We start from the raw sequence: 26242 nt of genomic DNA, 5'->3' as shown, positions 1-26242 counted from the left end.
GCCAGACTGTTGGAGATGTTCACACCACGACAAAACATAAATAAACAGTACTCTTGAAGCCTGCAAGGAAGCTAGATCCAGCCTCAGCCTTGGCTGAAGCATGATTCACCGATACCAAGAATCGCTTGTCTCTTGTTAACCGGTCCGAAACGTCCCGTTGTCCTTTCGCCTCTCCCAATTCTCCTTGAACGTTCCCCATCAATCCGGCGCTGACACCGCTATGCAAAACGGAGATCTCGGGTCTTGGCGTCGAAGGGGGGAGACCAGGCTACCAGCAACGGCCATCCCGGGTCTCCCGTTCTCGCGGGCGCCGTGCCCCGCCACACGCCACCCGCGCGCAGCGGATGAGAGCGAGCGAGAGAGACGCAGAGAGAGAGAGAGAGAGAGAGAGAGAGAGAGAGAGAGAGAGAGAGAGAGGACAACGGAGGATAAGGCCAAGGTGATCCGCGCAACTCACGTGGTTTCGTGGGTTTCCGGCCTCTCGTCTCTGACCCGAGCCGAGAGAAAGGGAGGGATGGCCGGCGTGGGAGCGAAGCAGGGCTGAAAAGGCTGAAGCTGGATCTTCACGTTTCATGTATTCCCCAGACTTGACCCAGGTGTCGCCGTGTCGCCGTGTCGGGGAGAAGGCGGAAAAGGTTAAAAACACATAATACGGTCCCGGTATGCCTGTGTGTAGGTACATCAGGTAGGTACCTGGAAAATCGGGATCGGCCTTGCGCATAAGCGCCGAGACGTCTTCCAAGAGCCGCATCTTCTTCGCTTGCAACTGCGCACTGCTGTCTCCTGCAACGATACGAAAGGAAGACCAGACGAAAGACTTTGGTGGCGGGCCTGAAAACAGAAGAGCATACTGAGCAGCAACCTGGTAAGCCTAGGCGTCTCTATGGGTTCAATGGATTAGGTACATATAGAGGCACCGCGGCGCTACGTGCTTCATCTGATTATACGCGACCTGCAAGTCCATGTTCGACAAGTGGCCAAGTCAAGCAGGCCAAGTGATTTCTGCATTGCGTTGGTGACCAATTGACTGGAGTTGGGGGCTTTGGGACGATGACTTGGATTATGAATTTTCGTGTCTTCTTATTACAACGGTTCCCCGGCCGCGGGATGATTTGAATATATCGGTCGTCGCTTTGGCTCTTCCATGGACTTCAAAATCGGGACAAGTTCCTCCAGAAAAGTACTCAAGAGACAGGTCATGTCGGTCTTGGCGACAGGCTCATCTACTTGATGCCGTGACAGCGCCTGTCACCTCTTCGCCGTAGGCCCCGGGGCCAGACGAGACGAGTAAGCTCTCAATTGACCCAGCCTTATGGCTATTACAGGGCCTGTCGCAGTCACAAGAAGAAAAACGTGAAACAGTGGAACATGGTGAAAGAATGTTTGCAAGCCGGAGCAAAAGAGCGCGTCCCGAGAGCAATGGAAGACACGCCCGCCCCGTACCCGCCGCGTGATGGACGGGGTCTTTGCCGGTGGGTTTTGATATCAGCACTTCTTCGGCACAACCACAGTCATGACCACCTTGCGATGGGACTGAATTGCAATTTGACATCCGTGCTTGGTTTGAGGAGGGATAGTGGATGTCACTGTGTAAATCATGTCGGACAGACGATCGATATGAAAGCAACAAGACCAGATGCGTCGCGAAAAACCCATCACGAGGATGGTGTGTATTAGCAAGATTAGTATGGGCTCCTCAATATTTCGTAGCCATGCCGGCGGCGAGCAACCGAAAACTCCTCGTCAATATGTACCGTCAACAGTCAGATGCAGCGTAGCAGTCAAAGAACAACTTTTGTTCTTGTCTGTCTGGTAGAGTTACAGCTCCTTGTGCTCGATCGGCGTCGCCGCGCCGGTCTCGCTGCCAGGCCAGTAAATGCTATCCGTCTTCCACAACGAGTCGAAGCGTGCACCAAAGAACCAGGCAGTTCCAATCTGAGGGTGGTGATCAGTTGAGAGTTGAGGGTAGAAAAGCAGAGGGTGAAGGTTGATGTTGGAAGAGCGAGAGGGAAATGAGGAAGAAAATTTCGGAGCTACTCACCATAAGACCAGATACGAAAAAGAGGGTCAACAGAACCATGCCGCCCAATACGAAGGCCTCGCCTGCATCCATACCCGGTTGGCCCCGCTCTTTCTGTTTCGCCGCATCTCCGAGCAGCTTGGGGTCCTGTCTCGGGAACAGAGAGTCGATGAATTGTTCAATCTGGAGGGTCAACCGTTAGCGATTGACTTTCTGACGCGAGACAAATGTGTCTTTAGATAAAGACAAAGAAACACCACCACATACCTTGCCGCACTGCACGCTAATCTGCACGTAGTTGGGGTCGCGCGGGTCGTTCTTCTTGTGTATTCGACGGGTGTAGTCTCTGAAAACCTCACACACAATTTGGAGGTTCTGTGTTGACTTGGTCATGAGGTAGCATGCGTCGCCCTTGGTGATCTTGATGTGGCTGCTGAAGATGGCAGGGTTACGAAAGACGAGCTCCAACGTCGCAATAGCCATGCTCTGGGGGATAGCGACGAAGTTGAAGACACTCTGATCCTTGATACCAGCCATGTAGAACAGGCACTCCTCAGTGTGCTTGAGAGCATTCAGAACCATCTCGGAGCTGCACTCGAGAGCCTTGGGCAGGTTCTCGGGCTTGAAGAGATCGTCCCAGGTGTCGACGTGCTTGCTCCAGATCTCCTTGGGCCAGAAACGGCGCTTGTCGAGGTAGTCCTCGTGGACGTCGCGAATGATGTTGGTCTTTTGGAGGAACTGTCCCATGGACTCGGTGAGCGCGGGGCGCTCGAGAAGCTTGGGGTTGGCCATGTTGCCCTCGACGAAGAGGCGGGTCAGGCCGTCACCGACGAGACCGGCAACGTAGTGGCAGTAAAGCTCGTACTCCTTGATGGTCGCAACACCGTTCTCGTTGTGCTCGGCGTTGAGAGCGTAATCGGCCATGCCGTTACCCATCTTGATCGTGATATCCTTGATGATCTCGTAGTAGGGCTTCTTGATCTTCTTCAGCTCAGTTACGACATCGTCAAAGTGCACCAGGAGCTCGCGGTCCTTCTCGTTAGGACCGTTCTTGGTGAAAGTCCAGCCATCCGTCTCCATGTACTTGTCAAACTGGCGCAGCAGAGGCTCCTTCTCCTTGATATCCAATGTCATATCATCTTCGATGGTGTCGAGGCCGCGCAGCACAAGGTAGAACAGGCAAACGGGAACCAGGAGTTCGGGGTTCAGCTCCTGAATGACGGCGGAGAAACTACGGCTCGTCTTGTTGAGGAATTCGAAGCACGACTTCAGCGTAGGGTCTTCCTTTGAGGGATCGCGGTGGTGGACGGGGTCGTGCCAGACCTTCCTAGAAGTGTATTAGCAGATGTGAGGTAGAGAAGCAGCAAAGCGGTCTGCGCGCGCGTGCTCGGTGAGAGGGAGTCAGGCGGCGTACCATTGGATGATGGAGCGAAGCTGGTTGGGGTGAAGGAGGTAGTAAATGACACCCATGATGGCGGTCTGTCGTCGCGGCGGACGGCGGATTGCACAGTAGAATCGGACAGTAGCGCAGAGGCTTAGGGAGTTGACGACGGAAGAACGAAGTCGAGTCTCGTAGGGGGCAGCAAAGTTAAGTCAGCCAGTCCTCGTAGAGTTCGTGGAGTTGACCAAAGTAGCTGGCTATGTGCGGGTTCGTCGTGGGCTGCGGATTGAAGGTTTGCGCGCGCAGTCGTTGGCAGGTGGTCTCAGCTTCTGCTTTTTTTGCTCACGTTCCAGTCAATGACCTCAAAATTCGCGTGCGTTTTATAGCAAGGAGGACACGGGCTGTTGCTTGGAGAAGAGTCGACAAGCAAACTGGATTGTTGACCTTGGATGAACGGCAGACGGGGATTCAACAACAAGACCGCGGAAGAATAGGAGGGAAAGAAGTTCTCCGCTGTCATCAAATCAAAAGTCCAAAAAAGTGACCAATTCATCCGGGCAGGAAGGCGCCAAAACGGGGGAAAGGACGTTAGTGCAGCTGACCCCAGCTCCTTTTCTCCAAATTGCCATGGAAAATGCAACCTGGGACCATTTTCCCGTCACACTCACCTCATTTCGAGGTACGTAGAGGTCATTAGGTAAGCCTCTAGGGCATCTAAGGCTTGGCCTCATTGCTGTTGGGTGGTCTACTGACAGCCAGAAGACGGCCAGATAGCGCCTCTTACAGTAATACCCTGCCTGTGTATCTTACCTCGTCCGCTGAACGCTGCCCACTTCAGCGTGTCAGTCACTGAACTTGGTGTCAGGAACGCACTGACCGAGCCAGTTCGGCTAAAGCTAGGCGAGCCAATGGGATGGACGACTAGATCTGATTGGCAGATGGCAGGTGATGGCGGGGCAGGTCCCTGCCTTCCGGGTCGTTTGCTTCTCATTCTCGAATTTCAGCAGGTGCGGGGCACGGAGGGCGGTTCCTTCCATGCTGGGAGTGGAAGGAATTCATTATTTCAGGGTCTGCCTTCCTGCCTTTTTTGAACGAAGCTTCCGTCGGGGTCGTCTCTTTCTCGTCTGGTTAGCAACCAACGGCCCAACTCACATGACTTTTGTTTAGCGACGTTTATCCTTGGCATCTTCTTCGCACCTTTGGTATTGTTACCTTGCTGCTGCTTCTGTTGCTGTTTCTCCTCTTCACACACCGAAAGAAAGAAGAAGCCGACAACAGATGATTTATCGACTCTGCTGCATACGCCAATCGAGGTGTGAGTGGAGAGCAGCAGCAGCAATTCCACGCATGTCAGCCCCCCGACACGGCGTCAGTCCAATTGTTCCCATGGCTCAGCCTCCCCCTTCATGTTCATGGCCCGACTATCCGATCAGCGCGCAACCCATCGTCTGGTTTTCTGGACATCCCACGGTGGCATCGCAGCAGCACATGGCCAAGACCCTTGAGGATTTCCGAGATGGACGTTTCTTTGCGGCTCCGGGCTTCTGGTCCCCACCACGGCCGACGCGGCATTCGACCCTCGCTGGTCTGCCGCCGCCCGCCATTGCCACCACCACCGTGGCACCGCCATTACCTCCAAGGGAGCATAATGCGGTGAGCCATCGGACGGCAATGTCTCACTGTCTGCATCCCCCAAGGGAGGCTTTTCATCCGTCTAGCCTCCTTCATCCTAGACCGCATCACTTCCGCGATACTTGTCTTGGAGCTGCTGCGACACCACGTAGCTAAGTAGCTACTTTTTTCCTTATGTCTCTTGCTACCATTATGATTTTTCATGGTCGGCTTAATCATATTCTGCCACTACTGGTGACTATCTTCCACGGAGTCCACTTCACCAGAGCTCATGACAAAGCTAGGGGACGCCAGGACGAAAATAGCTGTCTGCTACGGATACTCTCTCCGATAACAGCAGCTATCAATATGGAACGTAGCTCCTGGTAAGCTTCGTACTCGAGGTACGTAAGTTTCGCTACGGGGTCGCACCTTTGACCGTGGTACCTCCCGAAGGTGGGGGTGGGAACGACACATTGAACACACCATCTGTCCAATGTAAGTCGCTGCGACTAATTATTGCTGGCTGTGCTACTACTGCTGCTCTGCAGTAGGTATCCAGACAGAGACCAGCATACCGGAAGACGGGAGGGTCGAGAGGGTCGAGACCGCGCGCAGCTGAAAGGGCAGAGTGGCAGATTGGCAGATAGTACGACTCGTACCTGAACCCAAACTTTATGTCCTCCCCTCCTCCTCTCCCTGGCCTCGTACCTGCCACGCTTACCCCAGATAAATAATCCGTCTCACACTCTTTTTCCCCTTGCCCTGCTGTTCGAGTGGCTTGTCTTACAAATTACTCAATTTGTCCTTTTCTTCTTCTTTCCTCACCCTCCCAGCTGTCTTCTCCCTTGCCAGCCTCGAGCATATAAGACGTTCGAATCGACATCTCACCCGACTCCGTCACCAACTTACACCATCCCAGCAGCCAGTCGAATCCTGACAAAGTCCCGCCCGACCCCTCTCCGACCACCCTCCGATATTTCAAACTATAATCCTCAAGAGACGAACAACACCACCATCATCCACAATGGCTACCAACGGACACTCTGCGAACAAGTTCCTCATCTGGGGTGGCGAGGGCTGGGTTGCGAACCACCTCAAGGTCCTCCTCGAGGGACAGGGCAAGGAGGTCTACACCACCACCGTCCGCATGGAGAACCGTGAGGGCGTCCTCGCCGAGCTCGAGAAGGTCAAGCCTACCCACGTTCTCAACTGCGCCGGCTGCACTGGTCGCCCCAATGTCGACTGGTGCGAGGACAACAAGGAGGCTACGATGCGATCCAACGTTATCGGCACCCTGAACCTCACCGATGCCTGCTTCCTCAAGGGCATCCACTGCACCGTCTTCGCCACCGGCTGCATCTACCAGTACGACGACGCCCACCCCATTGGCGGTGCTGGCTACCTCGAGACCGACCCTGCCAACTTTAAGGGCAGCTTCTACTCGGACACCAAGGGTCACGTCGAGGAGGTATGTTATTAATCACAAGCCGCTGGCGTCTGGATCAATCACTAATCGGGTACTCTGCAGATCATGAAGCACTACAAGAACTGCCTCATCCTCCGCCTGCGCATGCCCGTCAGCGACGACCTCCACTCCCGCAACTTTGTTACCAAGATTGCCAAGTACGACCGTGTCGTTGATATCCCCAACTCCAACACCATTCTCACCGATCTCCTCCCGGCTTCCATCCTCATGGCCGAGCACAAGGACACTGGCATCTACAACTTCACCAACCCCGGTGCCATTTCTCATAACGAGGTGCTCTCCCTCTTCAAGGAGATTGTCCGTCCCGATTTCACATGGAAGAACTTCTCGCTCGAGGAGCAGGCCAAGGTAATTAAGGCCGGCCGCAGCAACTGCAAGCTCGACACCACCAAGTTGGAGAAGAAGCTCAAGGAGTACAACTACACGGTGCCCGAGGTTCACGACGCCTACAGGGGATGCTTCGAGCGCATGAAGGCCAACGGTGTCGTGTAAATAGAAGAGGGAAAAAAGCAAATCGGATTTGGCGCACATGGGAACTTAGCCGCTCTAGCAAGACTTAGAGACTGGAATGAACTAGAAAAATTGCAGTTTGAGTTGTTGAAGACTGTCCAGATTGATGCAGCGAGCATAGCATGATTCCTGATGCCATCGGGCTGGTGGCAGGCGCTGAAGATTGAACGGTGTCCTTTGCGTGAATGTCGGTGCAGCCGGGGTGGAGAAGAGTCATCTCGGCGTTGTCCGGTTGACTTGAGCTCTGAAAGCTTGTGAAGCAGATCGCCGACTGTTGTCGATCACTTTGGAGGCCTGGAAATATCGTGATGCAGCTATCAGCTATCGTCGCTTGCAATGTGACAGCTGACGCTGTAGAGCCCGGGATAGCAACCTGACACGAGCCATGTTTTTCTCCCCCAAAACTTCCAAAGGAGCCCTTCATGAGAATGTTTTGGATTGAGGGGGAATCTGTATTTTGGATACCGACTCTTTGTGATGCAGACAGAAAACGGCAGATGGGCTGGACCGTGCAACGTCATCCCTGCCAGCAGGTCCCTGACCGCGTAATCTCCAAGGCCGCAGTGGACATCGCCATCGTCCATGCAGCCTATGGAAAGGGCGGGAGGGAAAGAATGGCACCTTGCCAGCACCCAGTGGGAGGGCAGGTTACCTTACCAGCCGTAAGGCTCAGAAGTAGGTACCGTAATTCAGCCTGGCCGTTCCATGGCAGTGCATGGTTACTCACCAAAAAGTCACCACCATGCTCACTGAAACCCACCGTTGGTGACCGCCCAGCGCCCATAGGTCTCGCCCAACGACGTAATTTGGCGGGGCACCGCGAAAACGTAAATCCACCCAAAAATCTAGGTAATCGGCGGGCACCTTGCAGCAGTTGGGTCACTTTTTGGTGTGGCACGCCGCACCGCCCAGTTCATTCGACCGCCGCTACGTCCGATTCCTTGTGATTCTCGCTTGAATCACGATTCGCAAGTCTATCCCTACCCTCATCACCCCGCGATCTTTCCCGCAGAGGACCTCTTACTCCCTCACTCAACCTTTTTCTCTTGTTTATCAACGAAGAAAACATTTGCGCCGTTTCTATACCTAGATTTCCTTCTACCTCATACCCCTCATTCCTTGCGACCATGGTCGTCGACACCGCATACTACGACACTCTCGGTGTTCAGCCCACCGCCACAGACATCGAAATCAAGAAGGCCTACCGAAAGCTTGCCATCGTTCACCACCCGGGTATGTAAAATTACCTGTTTGATTTCTACTGCACTCTACTGCGTCACGGAAGCTGACTAGAACCCCCTGCAGACAAGAACCCCAACGACCCCTCCGCCCACGAAAAGTTCCAAGAAATTGGCGAAGCCTACCAAGTCCTCTCCGACAAGGACCTCCGAGCAGCCTACGACAAGTATGGAAAGGACAGCGCGAAGCCTTCCGAGGGCTTTGCCGACCCGGCCGAGTTCTTCAGCTCCATCTTTGGCGGCGATGCCTTTGTCGACTGGATCGGTGAGATTAGCCTGATGAAGGATCTGACGGCCACTATGGACATCACCATGCAGGAGGGTGAGGAGGGTGCTGAGGGCGCCGAAGCTGCCGACGGCGAGTTCCCTGGCACTGAGGAGGCCAAGAAAGAGAGCATGAAGGCTGGAGACGCAGAAAAGGCTGGCGCCGCCGCCGGTGCTGCCGCTGCTCCTCCGCCAACCGTCGTCGTTGAAGATGAGAAGGAGGCTCATAAGGCAGCCGACTCTGCCGCTGCTGGCACCGCCAACGCGCCTCCTCCCCCATACGCCGCTGAGGCTAGAACACCGTCACCGAGCCCGTCCGGTACCTCGGGTACCGCAAAGCGCACTCAGATCCCCCTCCGGCCTGCGCTTATGGACAGGCCCTCGGACGAAGCCGCAGGCCAGCCCGAGTCGGAGGAGTCGTTGCGGAAGAAGGAGAAGAAGAAGGGTAGCTTGACCAAGGAGCAGCGCGATCAGCTCGCCGCCTACGACAAGGAGCGCGCCCGCGTCCGCCAGGAGCGTGTCGACACCCTCGCCCGCAAGCTCCTCGACAGAATAAGCGTGTGGACCGAGACCGACAAGGGCGCTGACGTCACCAAGGCGTTCCAAGAAAAGACTCGTCTCGAGGTCGAGAACATGAAGATGGAGTCTTTCGGTCTGGATATCCTCCACGCCATCGGCCAGACGTACTTGGCCAAGGCCACCGGTCTGCTGCGGAGTCAGAAGTTCCTGGGCATCGGCGGTTTCTTCAGCCGCGTCAAGGACAAGGGCACGATCGTGAAGGAGACTTGGAACACCATCAGCTCTGCCATCGACGCACAGCAGACCATTGAGGAGATGGCGCGCATGGAGGAGAAGGGCGGCGAGGAGTGGTCCGAGGATCGCAAGGCCGAGTACGAGCGCCGCGTCACAGGCAAGATCCTCACTGCCGCATGGCGCGGCTCCAAGTTTGAGATTCAGAGTGTGCTGCGTGAGGTGTGCGACTCCGTCCTCAACGACAAGAAGATCCCCTTGGCCAAGAGACTGGAGCGCGCTGAGGCACTGGTCATCATCGGTGACATTTTCTCCAAGGTAATATTTTCTCTCCTGATTGTCATTCTGTTCATGGTGCTAACTTATTGTTCCAGGCCGCGAGATCCCCCGAGGAGGAAGGCGACTACCTCGTCTTCGAGCAGCTCGTCGCCGAGGCAGCCATCAAGAAGGATAAGGAGTCCAAGAAGAAGGGCAAGAAGCACCCATCAGCGGACGTCGCTGAGGATGCGCCCAACGTCCCCAAGCCCGAGAAGGCATAAACTGCTTCGTGGGGGGAAAAGAGGGACAGAGTGCGCACGAGATACCACAACCGTTTGAAACTTCGATTCTTCTTTGGGGCCTTAGCTTACCTACCTTTACCTGATTGTTACAAACTCTGGGCTACTTGAGCGAATAGACGGGACTTTTGGGAGAGGCTACTACTTGACGGTTGTTTGTTGGAGTTGGCTTCCCCACTCACCATTCGGCATGGGTGACTGATATTATCAGCGAATACAAAGTATACTTATATGATGGACTTGATTGGATGCTTGGACTTTTTTCTTGACTTGTTTACCGTGGACTTGCATCATATAATTTGTGTGCCGAAGGACTTTCAGTACTAAGATGAGTTGTGGTGGGTGCTGCTGTGGTCCTCAGAACCGGAGAGATGGATTGTGTAAGCCCTCTTAAGAGACGAGGATGTTGACTGATAACTCACCTCCGGCCATACACTTCCGCTTTCTGATGTCTGGGGCTAGGGTTTGAAGAGCCACTTCGATAGAAAGGAAGAGTCTCGAGCATCTCGAGAACTGAACACTCTCGAAGCGGAACTTGCATGCCTTCTCGCTAGGTTGGTGGGGTGTCGTCGGCTGGTGGAGAGGATCCGCCGCAGCGGTCCTTGAGCTTGCTGCTGACGCCTTGGAGACATCGCCTTGTTGGCTAAGTGGTATAGCGTCTCACTAGTACCTAGTGACATGAGAAGATCGGCGGTTCGATTCCGCCACGAGGCATATAAGCGTAGTTCCTTCTCGGGAACGATGATCTCTTTTGCATTTTGTGGTTATTGATCGTGTCTATGGTGGTCCAGAGACATTTGTGCTGAATGTGAGAGATATGGCCTTGTTCGCTTTTTAGCCTTTCTCCAAATCTGTGATTGTGAACTTAGGTTGGCGGATATGCGGAACGGCATGTTATTCGCTTTACCCCGCATAACTCTTCACGACGCTATTCAGCACGCTGTATCCGTAGCATATCAATGAGACTTTTCGCCAGCTTTGCTGGCGATAACATCCATGCAGCGGGCCAGCCCGACGTGTGGTAACATCTCTTGCTTTCTATGATACCAATGACAGCCAAAGAAGGGGCCGAAATTGTAGCAATCGAGTACCCTCTCTCACTCCCTGAAGTCCATTGGACGCCCTTTCAATGACTAGCCGAATTGAGAAGGGCGTCTATTGATTTGATCTGTAAGCATAGTAAATAGCAACTACCATAATAAACCCCCATCGATCACCAGGGACGGTCATATCCCAGCCAGAAAATCATCAATAACAGGTCATATTGTTCTCATTGTCAAAACGATACTCAACGGCTGTCGAAGCTTGTCCATCACCATGCGTCACGCATCGACCACACCTACGGCGCTCGTCCTGATTGATATCCAAGAGGGCTTCAAGCACCCGACCCACTGGGGCTCATCACGCAGCACACCAACATTCGAATCCAGCGTCGAGACACTCCTCGCATCCGCACGCAAGTACAACGAAACCATCATTTCGACCCCGACCTCCCAAGAGCAAAAGCCAGTACTCATCCTCCACGTCCACCACCACTCCATATCCCCTACTTCCGCCCTCCACCCAACACACTACCTCGAAGGCTCATCAACCCCCTCCGTCGCACCTCTGCCCTACGCAGCACCCCTCCCCTCAGAACCCGTCTTCACGAAGAACTTCAACAGCGCCTTCATCGGCACCAACCTCGAGGCAACGCTGCGGTCCGCCGGGATTCGGCAGCTTATAGTGGTCGGGCTGACGACTGATCACTGCGTGAGCACTACAGTGCGGATGGCGGCTAACTTGCAGGTTCTGGGCGAGGATGGAGGGGTGGATGGTAATGGTGTGTTGTTGGTGAGGGACGCGGTTGCGACGTATGAGAAGGGTGGGTTTGATGCTGAGACTGTGCATGCTGTGAACTTGGCGAGTTTGGATGGGGAGTTTGCGGAGGTTGTTGGGACGGAGGAGGTTTTGGCGGGTGTTTTGAGTTTGTGATTCAGAGCATGAGGGAAAAGTAAGTGAGTAAGTAGCACAGCCGACTTGTCTTCGAGAATCGACTTGCGGATGGTGCCCGCTTGTAGACGCCATGCTAGACGCTGGTCGATGTTCCATATTCCCTGCGTCACACTGCTCCCGCAACTCTGGAAGGACAACACATGTACGTGTGATTTCGTGGACATTCATATTGAGCTATCGTAAGTCCGGGTGTATATCTAGGCCGCAATTTCGAAAGGCATCGCCATCGCGACATGTCGTCAACCCCGCCCGACCTTGTGCGTTGAAGAGTTCGCTCGACTTCCCCGGTGACCGCATAGCACTGAGGTGCTCTTCAGACCAATCTGCATAAGTGTGAAAAATGAATAGTGTCGACGCGCACCGATTTGACTTATCACTCATTTCCGCAATGTGCAGGAAAGTTCACATCAACCTTTTTGCTGTTTGCTTGACTTAGTTCAATCATCTACCTTGCAATATATTTAACAAGTACTAATGAGTTCTCAAGGAAGGAACACCATGGAGGCCAGAGGCAGACTTGAGGTTCTCGCAAGATACTGACCGCTCCCGATGGAATGCGGAAATAGGGTTTAAAGCAATATTAACGTCTACTGCTTGAGGTGGTTTTATTTATCTATCTATCTATATGTTTTATTAATGAAACAAGGGTATAATTACTAGACTAAAATAATTGAATGTAAATGTAATCCAATAGCTTTACATTTCACAGCGTAATTCGATATCATGGCTAATCAATTTAATATTCAGCTTTTCTTTCCTTTTCTTCCCTTCGCTATCTTGCTCGCCCGGTCTTGGTAGGCGCATACGCTGCACGTGGAAACTTCAGAACCTCGTAGTGTTGCCCATCATCCCCCCCCCCCCTCCCCCCCATCCCCCATTATAAGCTATTTTCTTCCACTTCCTCATCTTTGAGTCTCGACGGCGAAATACCACTTTGGGCATATTGCAACTCCTCCCTTAGCAAGCCACTCTTTGCTTTTATCAGATCTCGTACGTGGGCATCCCTCCTCAGCTCATACGCCCGCAGGTATCCGCTAAGACTCCTCTCAACGATACGAAAGTCCTCGTCCGTAGAAACTTGGGTCCCGTCATCCAAGAGTCTTCGGTTGGCAAGAATTAGCCCTTGGATCTCAATGAGAACACCGCATTCGGCACATGCCGGGAACGCTTGTCTCTCATCGACAGAGTCCAGTTCGACACAGAAGATGTGATCGGGACTCCAGTCTACGCAGCTCCCATAACTGTGATGGAACTTCGCAAGATATAATAACCGTGCACATGCCCTTACGTCTGTCACGATACAAGGGTGGCCGAGACGACAACCACGGTGGCTCGGGTCGGTGGCTTCCCAAAGCCCGGTAGCTGCATAAAAGGCCAAAAGGGAATGAATCATCGGGGCGACCTGAGTTCTTGCTAGGATGACCGGACGAGAGGCTTTGAAATTGATTGTCGACGTCTTCCGTAACGATGATAAAGTCGGTGACATGATGGACTTTGCAAATGTGTGAATCTGCTAACAACTGAGCAGATAGCTGTTTCTTCGACTTGCTGCCTGTGAGAGCCATAGTAGAGATGCTTCGACCGATGCAATAGTCAACGAAGCAAAGCGTCAAAGAGTTGAGATTTGAAGCCCAGGTAGACTTTTAGACCAAATAACAGCCAGAAACCTATTGTTCATCGATCCCGGGTACCGCTATTTAGGTTATGTACTGTTCTTATGCCATATATGCGTTAGCGTCTTTGTCTCACCATCATCACGCCCTCGGAGCGGTAGTCTGTCTGGGTGGCACACAATGGCCGAAGGTTTCGATTCAAATCCCGATAAATCCTTCCGGAGCTTAAACTTCTCAGACAGACGAGAAGAGTCTTCGGAAGAGGCGGTAAATATATGCAGCTCCTTGCAGGATTTGTCTCCGAGTGAGTGAAGTCACAGCGACATTACGTTTCCGGAGACTTGGGGAATCAGACAACCCAGATGCCCTTCCGCCACCCCTCAAATAACAGACTTGGCAAATATCTAGGACGATTTGGCTTTGCAGCTGCCTAGGTGGAGGGCGAGTATGGCGGTAATTACGGGTATGACGGTACGGCCAGGCATACGAAAGCCCTCGCCACCGGAGAGACGCTTTTGGAAACGATGATGGCGCAAACGATTCCACATGTCTGAGCCAGGAGAGCTGATTCGAAGCGCGTAAGGGAGAACTGGCGTAAAAAGGAGTCAATGTAATTACTGAACTAGACGACAGTCAACTCGAGCCATGGGATATCGATGCTTGCATTCGTAGCAGCCACAGTCTCAAGTTCCAGGTAATGAGCATCACTTAAATAGTCAGGGATCATTGTGTCTCTATTGATGAGTATATTGAATGAGCGGTTATGAGAAGAAAACCAATATCTACCTATGTAATGAGTGTACGCTCTCTTGACTAAGGATCACTCTGCTGACCTCATTAGTACCTACATAAGTCAGGTCGTTTGAGGTGAAATAACTACTGTAACGAATGTGTTGGGATAGCCTCACCCAAGATTGTTTAGCTATGCTCCTCCGTACCTAGACGTGACTTATGAAGCTTCGTTTGCTGGGATTGATATTGGCTACCAAGTCATTTACATTGCACCAGAGACAGCTGTCTTGCAGACAAGAACCGTCACCGACCATCCGGAGGTTGGCACGTTGTATTTGATTGGAGAAGAACCGCCGGAGATGATTCCGTAAGGTGCGGGGACGACAGATCGGCAACGATCAACACGCCATTCCACCTTCAAATTTTCTGTAATTTATCCCGCCCTACTTGCGGCTTGCGGCGGGGGACAACATTCCACATGCCTTGGTCAATGTCATGCAAGCCAATCATTGAGATTTGCCGTGGCCTGCAAGGGTTGTCACACCTTGTACACAATAGCTTTAGTTTGGATAGGAGATGTGGCCAAGAAATAAGATTGTAGCTTACAGTATCCATCGAGGTTGTGCCGTATTTTCACGTCAATGATTTCACAATGAATGACATTGAATCAATCACTGATGAAATCATCAAGCATTAGCTCGCGAATCTTGCGACAGCCAAGCTATGTCATGAACCGCCACTTTTAGTCAACCCACAAAGGATGCTTGTCCAAAAGCTTTGAAGGCTCCGATTGGCGGAACCGTCCAGGTTTGGTCGGCTTCAACGGTGACTTGACAGAACCAACATTGCAGAACCTTGTTCCGTCTCATCGCCAGGTCATCATTCATACCTTAGGTTTCTATTAGAAAGTGGCGGCTATAATTACATTGTGTGTACGTCCTACCAATTCGACTCTCGTTCTTACTTTGCAAAGGCATTCATCACCATCGAACAAATTTCTGAACTCTTTTTTCATCTGCAATAGCCAACTGCTACGAATACGAGGCTACAACTACGAAACCTCAGTCATTACGATTGGAGGCGCAAACGTCACCCGGGTCTATTGCATCAGATCGAAGTCTGCAAGCAATGACTAGGGTTCTTATCAAGAACGTATGTGTTTTTGATGGCGAGGTCATTCAAAATGCTGGAAACTTTTTGTTTACCAGGTCGGCTGGCAATATCCAAGACCCGAACATGGATGACTCCCAAATTGAGGACCCAGATCATGTTATCGACGGCCGTGGCTGTACATTGATTCCCGGCTTGATCGACGTCTACGTGAACATCAAGGGTATCAATACGGCGCTGGATACCTTCGCGCGCCATGGCGTGACCACCGTCATCGATCTCAGCAGCAACAATGAGCAATGTCAATCTCTTCGCGTATACGCCGCTGGCAAGACAAAATTGCCTACTATGCTTTCTTCCGGTACAGAAGCAGTACCAATGGAGACCCATCGACCGGGTCTTCGCAGTAACTCAAATACGGTGGAGATTCGCACGCGTGACGATGCAGTAGCTTTTGTCTCGGCCAAGTCGAGTGGCCCAGACCGGGCGGATTTGGTCAAAGTTGCCGTCAGTCTGCATTCGCACAGCGATGAAATACTCAAAACCATTGTAGACGTCGCTCACGCCTACGACAAGTTGACCGTGGCCCGTACTACTGGCAAAGCGTCTTACGAACGTGGCATGAGGGCCGGTTTCGATATCTTTGCCCATGCTCCTCTTGACGCACCCATCAATGCGGCGATGGCTGGAGAAATGGCTTCACAGGGCAAAATATTCATTCCGACGTTGACCATGGCAAAGAAACAAGTGCCATCGGAACAATCATCCTTTGATTACCCCGGATTGACCGCTAGCCGAAGCCAAGACCCTACTTCCGCCACAAATATCAGGGAATTCGAGAGCTGTGATGTAGCTCCAGGAGCCACGGTCGGGAATAACTATGAAAACGCGACAGAAAGCGTGCGAACACTCCATGAAGCCGGCGTTACGATTTGCGCGGGTTCAACAGCGAATGTTGTTCCAGGGGCCCAGGTACCATTTGGGGAGAGTCTTCATGAGGAATTATGCTTGCTCGTCGAGGCTGGCATGCCAACTCTGGAAGTTCTACGCTCTGCGACCTGCGTGGCTTCCAAGGCGTTCAGCCTTGGCGATCGAGGTATCCTTCGAAGTGGTCTTAGATCCGACCTAATACTTGTTGAAGGTAATCCCTTGGAAGACATCAGTGTCACCCGAAAGCTTCAGGGAGTATGGATCCAGGGTGAATATATCTGCACACGCCAAACCTCAGCCTAAGGTCAAGGGGTCTCCTATTGGTGGAGCGCGTCGAGGTCCCTTTTGATCAAAGTAAGACTTGAGTCGATCGCGCTTAACGATATCCGAACTCTTTGAAATCGATCAAACTGCATGTTGTTTAGATATGATTGGAAAAGCAAGGGGGTTAAGCACTTTCGACATCACTGTCGGATTATTCACAGGATCCATCAGTCCGCATCATAGAGTTGTATGTCTGAGTTGTCATCTTGAGGTCGAAGGCACCAGAAAGATTCAATAAACCACAACACATCTCACCACATTGTTTCTAAGCTATAAAACTCTTGCATTGAATTGGAACATGAAAGTGATGAGATGCAACAAAGGTTGACAAACGCCGCTGACAGCGTTGCCTTTACGATCTGTGGCTTTCGTTCATTGTGGCAGACATGACAATATTCCACAACTCAATTCATCACGAGTTCAACGCTACGGATCTTATCCTTGAACTTAACTATGAAAGCTCCTTCTGTAGAATCGGTCATGAGGTCATTCTTGCCATCGAAAACCAGCACGCCGTGTATTGTAACTGCTGGGTTAAGTTCTGCTCTTGCATACTGCTTGCCCTGAGGGGCTAAGATCTTGCCTGACGACTTTGCCTGCTTGGTAATATCCAGAAGCAATGCCTGTGCGCGGCCTGATACTCCGGCATCAGACATATCCCTGAGGATGCAGCAAGCTTTGCCAATTGTGTCACGTACTGTGGGCACCGCAATACCCGAGTCGAGCCAAGGCAAGAGATCCTTTGCAACAGAAAAGCAATACTCGGCTGTCCAGTACTCGTGCCTCGTCATCGATATACCACCAACGGGGCAAAGGCTAGCCATCATGGAGCCCGCATGGCCAATTTGGGCAAGTGCGGCGTTATGAGCGTTAAGCATATCGGTTTCAGGCTGCTTCAAGTAAACGGACAAGACTTTCAGAGCGATGAAATCATATGTTGCTCTGATAGAAAGCAGTCATCAGCATACATGATTGTAGACCACATGATTGCTCAATTCAGGATGAAGAGGTGTGCCAGTACGGTAGCTACTTACCGAAGGAATAAAACGGATTCAGGAACGCTATTTCCCGCCATAAGATCACCAGGGAGGGAGAGTTGCCAACATGTGAGTTTGTTGTAAAGTGCCGTGCAGTGATCACGATTCAGTCTATTCGCAGCATGATCGGTGACGAATTGAGCAATAATCTCGCAAAGGTTACATTCCGCGACGAATACTCTGAGGCCTTTAGGATCTTTGCCGACATTTGACGTTGAATCCCATGAGTTGGAATGGTCTCGAGTGCCTAGACGTTCGAATGTTTTCATAATGAGAGGCCTTGGAATCAGCATCTCAGGGGAGGTGACTGTGGCCAGTTTTCTGGGTAGAGATGACATCAATCAGCCAAGGATATCGCAAGTTGACACCGACCCGAAACAATCTAGGAAGAACCCACGAAAAGAAGCAGTAGAACCCCCACGTGATGTAGGAATCTGCTTGGTGCATCTTCTCTGCAATACCCCCTTCCTCTCTGGGAGACGTGATGAGACCGTAGCTTGTGTTCTCCAGGCGAACAGACGACCAAGTCCGCTTCAGCAGACCCTGTAGGGTCAAACATCGACTTTTTGACTCATCAGATCCCTCATTCCTGACCAAAGTCCACAAAACAGCCGCAGCCTGCAGTAGAGTCAAGGAACTCATATGCTGCTCCGATTCTAGGAGCTCGAATGCAGAAGCGGCAAAATCGCGGCTCAGTGTTGTCCTTGTTTCTGCTGACACTGATCCTAATACAACCTTGTTTGCATATAGCTACCCCATGAGTTATTAGAACGCCATTTTATGATGTTTCAAACCACGGTCAAAGTCGGTAGAGCTTAATATGACATACCGTTGAGACGGCTAGGATGGCGTTGACAAGTAAAGACGAACAAAATTGACCGTTTCGATCGGAGTTAGCGCTGGAGTCGATAGATTCTAGACTGGAAACAAAGAGGTCTCTATCAATGAGATGCGACAAAGTGTTGTTCCAGGTCCAAAAGGCGTTGACAAGATGTGTCAATGTCGTGTCGGCTCGAGAAATCTTGGTCCAGCGCGATATGGGCATAATGTGGTCAGAAGGGCGGAGACACCCATCACCTCTGTCGGTATCAGAACTAGTGTGAGAAAAAGTCAGTTGTTCAAGTGCATGCAACGGATCATTCGAAAATAGTCACTTCGCTGCTAAGAGCCCAGTGGTACAGCCTCTCTGTGACTTCAACTCCACAACAGGCCTTGAATCTCCTGGAAACAGATACCGTACATTAGTGGCTGGATCATCAATTGCTCTGCCACTTTGGACTTGTTGTAAAACTTACCTTGACCCTCATGAAATTTTGGTAGGAGAAGACTGGCGTCGGCTATCAAGTTAATCGAGTGTTGAAGATCGTCGGATTCCTGCAGCTTCCTCGTGATGTCGTCTGCAACGCCATCGCGATTTTCTCGAATCAACTCTAAAACTCGTTGGCTGTTCTCATGCGCTACGGAAATACTAATGAGCTTCCGCTTCTGAGCCTCCCTGTGAGTTGTTCCCTCGGCAACGGTGTATATGCATGACGCCTGGGATGAGACGCAAAGACGGCAAGCTGGTCGGGCTCCGTCACACTATTAGTATGAGGGGTCAAGTCAGCGTTGCACAGCCTGTCGCCGTAGCTTGGGGGAGATGCTAGAGAAATTGAGAAGAGTTGCAAAATACCTTCACTTTCCGCTTTCGGCACCCTGGGTATTGCGTCAGTTGTCTGCTGGAAGGCTTGTGACTTGGTCTGAATGAGAATGACAATTGACATACCGTCGCAAGCTGCCAGCACTTGCGTCCGCTTCCGTTTGTGCAGTGCGATCCGGGGGAGATGTGGCTGGCCATTGAGCAGCGGCAACAACGGCCTATTATTCAATGGACCCGACATCACTCAACTCCACGGAGGAGACGAGACCCATACAAGCGGCAATTGGATGAACGGAAAAGCAAGCTCTGATAGGCGATTAGTTCGATTAGCTGCAAAGACGACGTTCCTTGAAAAATAGCAATCAGTGCTCTGGTGATGACTGCGTGGATTTCGGCTTTGTATAAATTATCTTAAGAGCAGCTCCCCTACGGTGGTTCGGCACAGCAATGTGATATCAAACTGTGCTGGCGCGATAAAGTCAGATGTCCGTGAGAAAACAAATCAGACAACTGTGAATGGGATGAAGGCTTTGTTTGCTGAATACGCTACTGGCCCCACCAGTAATCGTAGCAGTGATAATTCGTGATGAAGATGACAGATGGAGATTGATGATACTTGTATGGGCTTCTGGGAGGCTGGGGTTTGAACAAAGATGGAGGACTTGTAGATAATCATATGAGCCCCGCCCAGCTTAGGAGGGGCGTACTAAGCGTATGTATGCAAGTAAATCAACGAATTCATCCTTTGGCGGATGATAAACGACCTGCCAAGCAACTCACTGAGCTTGGTGGGTGACGTGTCTCATAGTCATAGTATTTGTTGAGGCGACCCTTTATTCGTTACTTTACCCCGCCCCAAGTCAACTGTACTTCGCACCCCGATAAGACGCCTCTGTCCATAATGAATGTGCTCTTCGTGATCTTTACACCATAGGCGATGCAGTCCCCTCTTCCCCTCCTTCAAAACAAGAAGGAGAAAACCCGTCAAAGACTCGATATGAACGTTAAAGCATCCAAGCAATAGAACGGCTGGGATATACGTCTTTATCGCATGTATAGCATACTCAATAACGGAGCTTCCTCTTCTCCTCTTTCCCCTTCCTGCCAACTTCCACTAAGCCATGATGTAGCCATTGCGTCACCGGAGCGTAACCAAACAAGATTTTAAGATTGATTGATTAGTGTAACAGTATTGAGAAGTGGCCGCTCTGAGGAGATTGGAGGACCCGGACGCGATGTACTTGGGTATCGCAACAACTCATTGCAATGCCAGCCGGTGAGCCCGGCTGCACCATCGTGACACTTAAAGTAACCTTGAGGATTGCGGTTAACATATCAAAACCAAGTTTTGAAGATGATTGCAAGATAGAAGTATGCTGCGATTCCATTGACGACGTGATGAGGGGCAAAGATGCCTGCAGTCGATTGGTAGTTCAATTTGATTATGTAGAAAACTTTTATACGTTTGTGGCACTCGAGCCAGCTTCACCCTGACTTTTCATTTGCGACTGGATTACCAGACCAGCAGCCGGACTACCTGTCTCAGCCGTTTGACAGGGCGCGCTGAGAAGGTGAATATAAGGTTAGAGTGGGCCGGTATCGAAGTCCTGTAGCTGAGTGCCGTTGTAGAGCATCCGGAGTTCAATATGGCTTGTAGATCGTTGTTAACCTTCGCTTCATGTTTATCTTTCAAATTCATCATTTATTATGAATCTCAATGTAGAAGAGGGAAATTCAAGTATATATAAAACAAGGTGGGGTCTACATCCAGGCTGGTCAAGTGACCATCTCGAGGATCTTTGCGTTGTGTAGAGTGGTTGGGAGGATGGATTGTCAATTTTGGGCATGGTCACAGTTCCTCATTTTAAGTACTAGGTAACTTATGCCATAGAAGTATCATTCTGTCTAAGTTTTTTTTATCTTGAGGCTACTGAGGTTTATTGTGAATTTAGATAATGAAGAGGTTATTTAATAACCCTGAGATCTTGAGGTTTATTTCAAAATAACAGTATTTATAGCGTTAAGTAGACGCTGTAATAGTGTGACTATTCGATATGTAATTGTGTAGATTTTTTTTCCTTTTTTCTTTTTTGCCCATTACTTTAAAGGGGCGGAGGCGCAGACGTGACCATCTCGAGGGAGAGTTCGGGGTAAAGGTCCTAAGACGAAGCTAGCCTCTTGGCCATGATGCACTACGAATGCACGCACCTCTTGTCAATCTCGCTCCGATGACCCGAAACCGAATGCTGTGCTATCAGTCTGTGTGAAGCCGCACTAGATGTTGGCTTTACCACGTTGGACACATGCGAAGCAGGATGAATTATATTTAAGAGCATATCGAAGTATCATATCGGGAAGTCTTTCGTTGGCAGTGGACGGGGTGGATTATGAGTCGAAGCATCGGCTCTGAAGAGCTAATAACCCCATAAATACTTGCTGCCTACATCCTCCCGGAAATGTTAAGATACCAAGTTGTGTAAAATCTAATGACATTGCGCCTGTCTGGCTTACGTTTGGTCGTCATGTCAGTCAGTGTGCCTTTCCAGCTGCCGGCTACGGCGGAGAGTCACCTGCGCCACCAGAGAAAACGATCAACCTCCCACAGGACCACTCAAAAAGCAATGTGCATGATCGACTGGACTGTTGGAGGGATGATCTATGAGCCTCAGGATGCGAAGCTAACATTATATGATAAGACACAATCTCCGCATTCACGCCTTCTGCCAGCTTGGTTGCTTTATCTTTCTGCGCTTTTTGTACAAAGCGGCTTTCAATGAGCGGAATACCCAGTGGCCTCTCTCTGCGTTGTATTCAGTTCTGATTGATATATTTCAATTCGGGGCAACCCCCCCCCCCCCCCGGCGCCTTTTCACTTATTAATCATGGCAGATAGGCCTAAACTGAGGCCTCTTTTGCCATCCACTGCCACCGGAATACCAGCATTGATTCGTTCCGTTAAGACGAAGATAAATAGGAGCCAAGTTTTAACGGCCTGTAATGGAAAGCACTCCAAATCGCCATTTGTGACTTAAACATAGCTAATCCTTTCCAGCCTGTCGGAAGCGGAGAGTCAAAGTCAGTCACTCACTTCTGAATCCTTAATTTCCATTGTTACTGGTTTATCATCTGTCTTTAGGCAAGCAATTATTCTTATAGAACTTCCGACTGATTGTTACAGTGCAGTGGCACCCGGCCAAGGTGCCTCAGATGCACGAATGATAAGTGTCCATGTGTGTACCCAGCCCCAGAGGGACTTTCTGAGCGGCAGGCCCAGAAGCAGGCACTTTTTCGCACGTCCAGAGCCTACCGAAGCGCCCACAATGTCTTGAAGTTGATCCAATCGAGCGAGGACAGAGTTGTTCAAGACCTTGTACACCAATTGAGAGACTCCACGGACCTTGACGATACCATCGAGTCGATTGGAAATGCGGATCTTATGGTTAAAGGGGCAGACGAAGAAACCCGTGAGATTCTCCATGAGTGGAGAGGCTTCAACCATTGGGAAAGACTGCTCACTATTTCTCGCCCATAGAAAACACAGTGTCTCAAAATCTCGGTCCAAACCTCGGCGCCACGAATCAAGAACCGACCATAGATCCACGATCAAGATCAGGATGTCCAACAAGTCTATCAAACGTCAAGATGCCGCCTAGCGAATTTAGTCTAGCTGACGGTCAGAGCTCAGGGTTCATTGACAACTTGGGCTATTGCAGTGTCTTGCCTGTCTCTCGCTGGACAAATGTTTCGGACGACGATGAAGCGCTGACCAGCCTGCTGCATCTGTTCTGGACCTGGGACAGTACATTATCCAATATAGTCGACAAGGGACGTTTCGTTGCAGACATATGTAGCGGTGGGCCTGGGCTTACAATAGCAAGCCGAAAGGTGTTTTGTTCTTCTTTCCTCGTCAACGCCGTCCTCACTGTATCCGCTGTAAGCTACTAGATATTCTGTCTGCTTCCCTACTTCGTTCGGCTCCGCAAATATCCTCTGACACTGGTTCGACCCTAGCTGCATTCAGCCAGAAGGTGTTACGCCTTCGATCCAAACGCTATCGCTCTCGCCCGTCTCTTCGCAGACGAAGCGTGTCAGTTGCTCGAATCAGAGAGACGCGTAGGTTCCTTGACTTTCTTACAGGGAGCATCTATTCTCTGGTTCGTTACCTGCAACGAGAAATCTCTAGTAACATTTGGAACTCATGAAAACCTTCCGAAATTAGTTCGGGAGGCATGGTCAGAGTTGGGCTTCGAAAAGGGCGACTTTACTGTGTTTAACTTTTCCGACATGGGCACACCAAGTCAAATGAGGGACTGGCATACTATTTCTCACATCAACTGGGGGTTCTACTGCTTTTTCATGTATGTTCATTCCTCCGGCATACGAGCTCTCCATAACGTTTCAGTTTGATCCTCTGAATAGCTATATGCTTGGCTGAAAGTGCCGCTAACCAAAAGGAAATGGGTGTACAGGGAAGCTGCCGAGTCAGTTTCAGCGAGGTTCTTAACTTGCAAGCCGCTCGTCACGAAAATCGTTGACAACCAAAGTCACTGGAACGACTTGCGCACACCGAGCCCAAGAACTCATATCTTCGAGGCACCCTATCAATTAGAGGTTTTTGGTTTGAAATATTCCCTCTACCAAATCATGGAAGAGTTTATCAGTGCGGTTCCGCTAGACCCTGCACGTTGTGTTGCGGTATACAGACTTTTGCGTCAGTGGAAACTAGCCTTGCCGGATCATCTCGATATGGGCAATAGCTTCGCTTCATCGGTTCTTTCACTCCAGTGAGTCTCGTCGATCAGTCTCATCGTATTGCCTGGTTCGCTAGGTTCTCGATAATGAGGTAGCTCGGATGATTAACAACCGCAAGTGTGAGCTACGAATCCATCGCCTTGAAGGTCGTTACTATCTACAAAAGTAACAGTACTACGCCTTACCTGGACGGTTGGGACGCCAGGTCTCTTCAGCTCCACCACGCAAAGTCTATGGTAGTCCTTCTCTGGACTTATCGGTGTCTTTATGACACCAAGTTCGATCGCTGGGCCGCCAATCAATGCTCCGTTGTGATCCGGATTCTACTACCTGTGTACGCTTCGAATACTACATTATTCGCCATATACGACATTATAAGCAAGGCTTACTTTATCCTGAAGGAAATGGCGTACGTTGGAGTCGTCGGTCATGCAAAGGAGCTGCTGAAAGACATCGAGATGGAGGCTCGTGGCCTGAACGTTTGTGTCCCATCACACGGGTAGAGGTCGAACAGATAGTGAAAATATTGCTTTTCTACGGCGTTCTTGGCTCCTTTTCGGTGATTTGAAAACTAGGGATATGATGATTAAAGGCAGGAGCATCTTTTTGTGAGGTTGAACCCATTTGCTCCATACCGCTGGCTCGTTGGGAGGAAAACGTCTTGTAAAAGTCGTTTAGGTGCTTTCCCAGCTAGGCCACCTGAATTTCGTTGTTTGCGCCTTCACTGGGAGACAAGCAAAGACTGTTTGAGGCTCGATGGTGGGCACCGATCTCTCGGAGATTGGACAAGCTAGGATGAATTTCGGACTTCGAGTACGTCTGGAAAGCCTCCTCTGACTTTGAGTAGGTCCTATCGTCGTCCTTTTTACAACCGCTGCACTGTATCGTGAAAGGTTGGAAAGTACTGGACGGATTCTTCGAAAGCCGCCTTTTCGGTTTTGATCATCTTCTGCAGCACATGGCTGGGCTCGAGCCGAGTAAGGTCATAAGTCACCGAGGACGCTTGTTCTTCGTGGCCATCGTGGAATGCGATCTGGATTCGTCGGATGTTCCTCAAAAATGGCAGCAAAAGTAACAAAAGTAAGTAGTGCCTCGCCCTTAGAAGGTGTTTGGGCAACCCTGTTAGTTTTCAGAACCCCGTTGCATTCGACCACGATCCGGGGAGACACGAATGGCTTGGAGCCCAAGATTGAGGCCTTGGTGTATTTGTTGTCATCGGCATTGTGGAGGAGCTCGAAAACGAAGCGGGCCTTGCTGGAGTACAGATTCATTGCGAGTCTGGCCATTGGTGGTTAGTATGTGGCCCCAAGGTCCAATGTCACCCAGAAACGTACGTGATGACGCTGGATCCGATCATCAGATCCTTCGAAAATAATGCTTGCTCAATCTCACGGCGCAAGTCAGGGTGAATTTGTCGCAATTTGTCTTCGGCCACATGGCCATGTTGTGTGGCAATGCTCTCAACCGCCTCTCTCGCGGCTTTGATACTATCTGGAGTAGCCATCGCGTAAAGGACGGGCCAAACCGCTTCTTGAGCCGAATGAAGGCAAACCGAGGAGGGGAAGTGCGATACAGGTCCAAAACAGGTTGAAAACTTCAGAGGAGATCAAGGGGTTTTAAATGTGAAGGAAAGCACCTACAGCTCAAGTAGCGAAGCTTCCTGCGTACAGTCTACCCCTCATCGACAGGTTTCTGAAAAAGACTGGAGGCTATCCAATGGAAATTTTTGCATGTACTCCTTAAGCTTCCCCGCTGAGGTTCGCGCTTCAGATAGTTTGAGTTGGACAAGCGGCCTTGGGCAAATTATCACCTTGCATATGCGGGAGGCCAACAACCGCATCAACCAACCCGACAGGCATACAGCGCCACCAGGAAGAATCGGATGCGCTCTGGTTTGATCTCTCCCTCGGTTGTCTCAGTTTCGCACATGCAAAAGCACACCTTTTCAGTCCTATCGATGAACGCGATGAACCATGAGTTCAGCGTCACTATGAAGGATTGGTTACCGCTCCAGCCTCAACCGGGTCATACAGCCCGACCCAATACACAACATCTAGAGACTCAATACTATAACCTTTAACTTATCGAAGTTTTCCTCTCAGGTATATAGGCGTAAAGGGGAAGAGACATCGTGAGTAGTAAAGCACCTGCACGATGAATCAGGTAGGTTGGCATAGTAGTCGTGCAAGGATAACGAGGTGTTTCAAAGGACTTTGATATAAGCACCAAAAGACCACTACTGTTCCAGGGAAACCAACCGTGAATTTGACCCAAGAGCTGGTTTAAAGTA

The 26242-nt window shown here is 50.8% G+C and overlaps 13 protein-coding genes across 13 annotated transcripts; 8 read left to right on the top strand and 5 right to left on the bottom strand.

Annotated features, from left to right (window-relative positions):
* Positions 1-1818: 1818 nt before the first annotated feature.
* Positions 1819-3490, bottom strand: CPAR01_00756 (squalene synthase; the record flags this gene model as incomplete). The annotated part of the gene is made up of 4 exons (XM_060485046.1): positions 1819-1935; positions 2042-2203; positions 2288-3347; positions 3435-3490. The coding sequence occupies 4 exons, from the start codon at positions 3488-3490 to the stop codon at positions 1819-1821; spliced, it is 1395 nt and encodes a 464-aa protein (XP_060355903.1).
* Positions 3491-4679: 1189 nt separating this feature from the next.
* Positions 4680-5189, top strand: CPAR01_00755 (uncharacterized protein; the record flags this gene model as incomplete). The annotated part of the gene is made up of 1 exon (XM_060485045.1): positions 4680-5189. One exon carries the CDS (start codon positions 4680-4682, stop codon positions 5187-5189), a length of 510 nt encoding a protein of 169 aa, XP_060355902.1.
* An 850-nt stretch (positions 5190-6039) lies between these two features.
* Positions 6040-6993, top strand: CPAR01_00754 (NAD dependent epimerase/dehydratase; the record flags this gene model as incomplete). Its single annotated transcript, XM_060485044.1, has 2 exons — positions 6040-6483; positions 6544-6993. 2 exons carry the CDS (start codon positions 6040-6042, stop codon positions 6991-6993), a joined length of 894 nt encoding a protein of 297 aa, XP_060355901.1.
* Positions 6994-8138: 1145 nt separating this feature from the next.
* CPAR01_00753 (DnaJ domain-containing protein) lies at positions 8139-9802 on the top strand (the record flags this gene model as incomplete). The annotated part of the gene is made up of 3 exons (XM_060485043.1): positions 8139-8244; positions 8317-9581; positions 9638-9802. 3 exons carry the CDS (start codon positions 8139-8141, stop codon positions 9800-9802), a joined length of 1536 nt encoding a protein of 511 aa, XP_060355900.1.
* Positions 9803-11137: 1335 nt separating this feature from the next.
* Positions 11138-11794, top strand: CPAR01_00752 (isochorismatase hydrolase; the record flags this gene model as incomplete). The annotated part of the gene is made up of 1 exon (XM_060485042.1): positions 11138-11794. The coding sequence occupies one exon, from the start codon at positions 11138-11140 to the stop codon at positions 11792-11794; it is 657 nt and encodes a 218-aa protein (XP_060355899.1).
* Positions 11795-12692: 898 nt separating this feature from the next.
* CPAR01_00751 (uncharacterized protein) lies at positions 12693-13208 on the bottom strand (the record flags this gene model as incomplete). Its single annotated transcript, XM_060485041.1, has 1 exon — positions 12693-13208. The coding sequence occupies one exon, from the start codon at positions 13206-13208 to the stop codon at positions 12693-12695; it is 516 nt and encodes a 171-aa protein (XP_060355898.1).
* A 2080-nt stretch (positions 13209-15288) lies between these two features.
* On the top strand, positions 15289-16503 carry CPAR01_00750 (amidohydrolase; the record flags this gene model as incomplete). The annotated part of the gene is made up of 1 exon (XM_060485040.1): positions 15289-16503. The coding sequence occupies one exon, from the start codon at positions 15289-15291 to the stop codon at positions 16501-16503; it is 1215 nt and encodes a 404-aa protein (XP_060355897.1).
* A 425-nt stretch (positions 16504-16928) lies between these two features.
* CPAR01_00749 (uncharacterized protein) lies at positions 16929-19441 on the bottom strand (the record flags this gene model as incomplete). Its single annotated transcript, XM_060485039.1, has 6 exons — positions 16929-17466; positions 17559-17840; positions 17959-18311; positions 18391-18655; positions 18802-19123; positions 19234-19441. 6 exons carry the CDS (start codon positions 19439-19441, stop codon positions 16929-16931), a joined length of 1968 nt encoding a protein of 655 aa, XP_060355896.1.
* A 2799-nt stretch (positions 19442-22240) lies between these two features.
* On the top strand, positions 22241-22732 carry CPAR01_00747 (uncharacterized protein; the record flags this gene model as incomplete). Its single annotated transcript, XM_060485037.1, has 3 exons — positions 22241-22275; positions 22379-22398; positions 22449-22732. Coding segments are annotated over 3 exons (339 nt in total), but the record flags the coding sequence as incomplete, so codon positions are not given.
* CPAR01_00748 (uncharacterized protein) lies at positions 22373-22699 on the bottom strand (the record flags this gene model as incomplete). Its single annotated transcript, XM_060485038.1, has 1 exon — positions 22373-22699. One exon carries the CDS (start codon positions 22697-22699, stop codon positions 22373-22375), a length of 327 nt encoding a protein of 108 aa, XP_060355895.1.
* Positions 22733-22842: 110 nt separating the features above from the next.
* Positions 22843-23474, top strand: CPAR01_00746 (uncharacterized protein; the record flags this gene model as incomplete). Its single annotated transcript, XM_060485036.1, has 3 exons — positions 22843-23133; positions 23212-23354; positions 23420-23474. The coding sequence occupies 3 exons, from the start codon at positions 22843-22845 to the stop codon at positions 23472-23474; spliced, it is 489 nt and encodes a 162-aa protein (XP_060355893.1).
* A 472-nt stretch (positions 23475-23946) lies between these two features.
* CPAR01_00745 (uncharacterized protein) lies at positions 23947-24455 on the top strand (the record flags this gene model as incomplete). The annotated part of the gene is made up of 2 exons (XM_060485035.1): positions 23947-23984; positions 24125-24455. The coding sequence occupies 2 exons, from the start codon at positions 23947-23949 to the stop codon at positions 24453-24455; spliced, it is 369 nt and encodes a 122-aa protein (XP_060355892.1).
* A 595-nt stretch (positions 24456-25050) lies between these two features.
* CPAR01_00744 (uncharacterized protein) lies at positions 25051-25456 on the bottom strand (the record flags this gene model as incomplete). The annotated part of the gene is made up of 3 exons (XM_060485034.1): positions 25051-25071; positions 25122-25230; positions 25287-25456. The coding sequence occupies 3 exons, from the start codon at positions 25454-25456 to the stop codon at positions 25051-25053; spliced, it is 300 nt and encodes a 99-aa protein (XP_060355891.1).
* Between the last annotated feature and the right edge of the window lie 786 nt (positions 25457-26242).

Source organism: Colletotrichum paranaense (assembly GCF_030867605.1).
Source record: "Colletotrichum paranaense strain IMI 384185 chromosome Unknown Scaffold_1.1, whole genome shotgun sequence".
NCBI lineage: Eukaryota > Fungi > Ascomycota > Sordariomycetes > Glomerellales > Glomerellaceae > Colletotrichum > Colletotrichum paranaense.
Note: the sequence above shows the minus strand (reverse complement) of the source record. Positions and strands in the feature narration are given on the sequence as shown.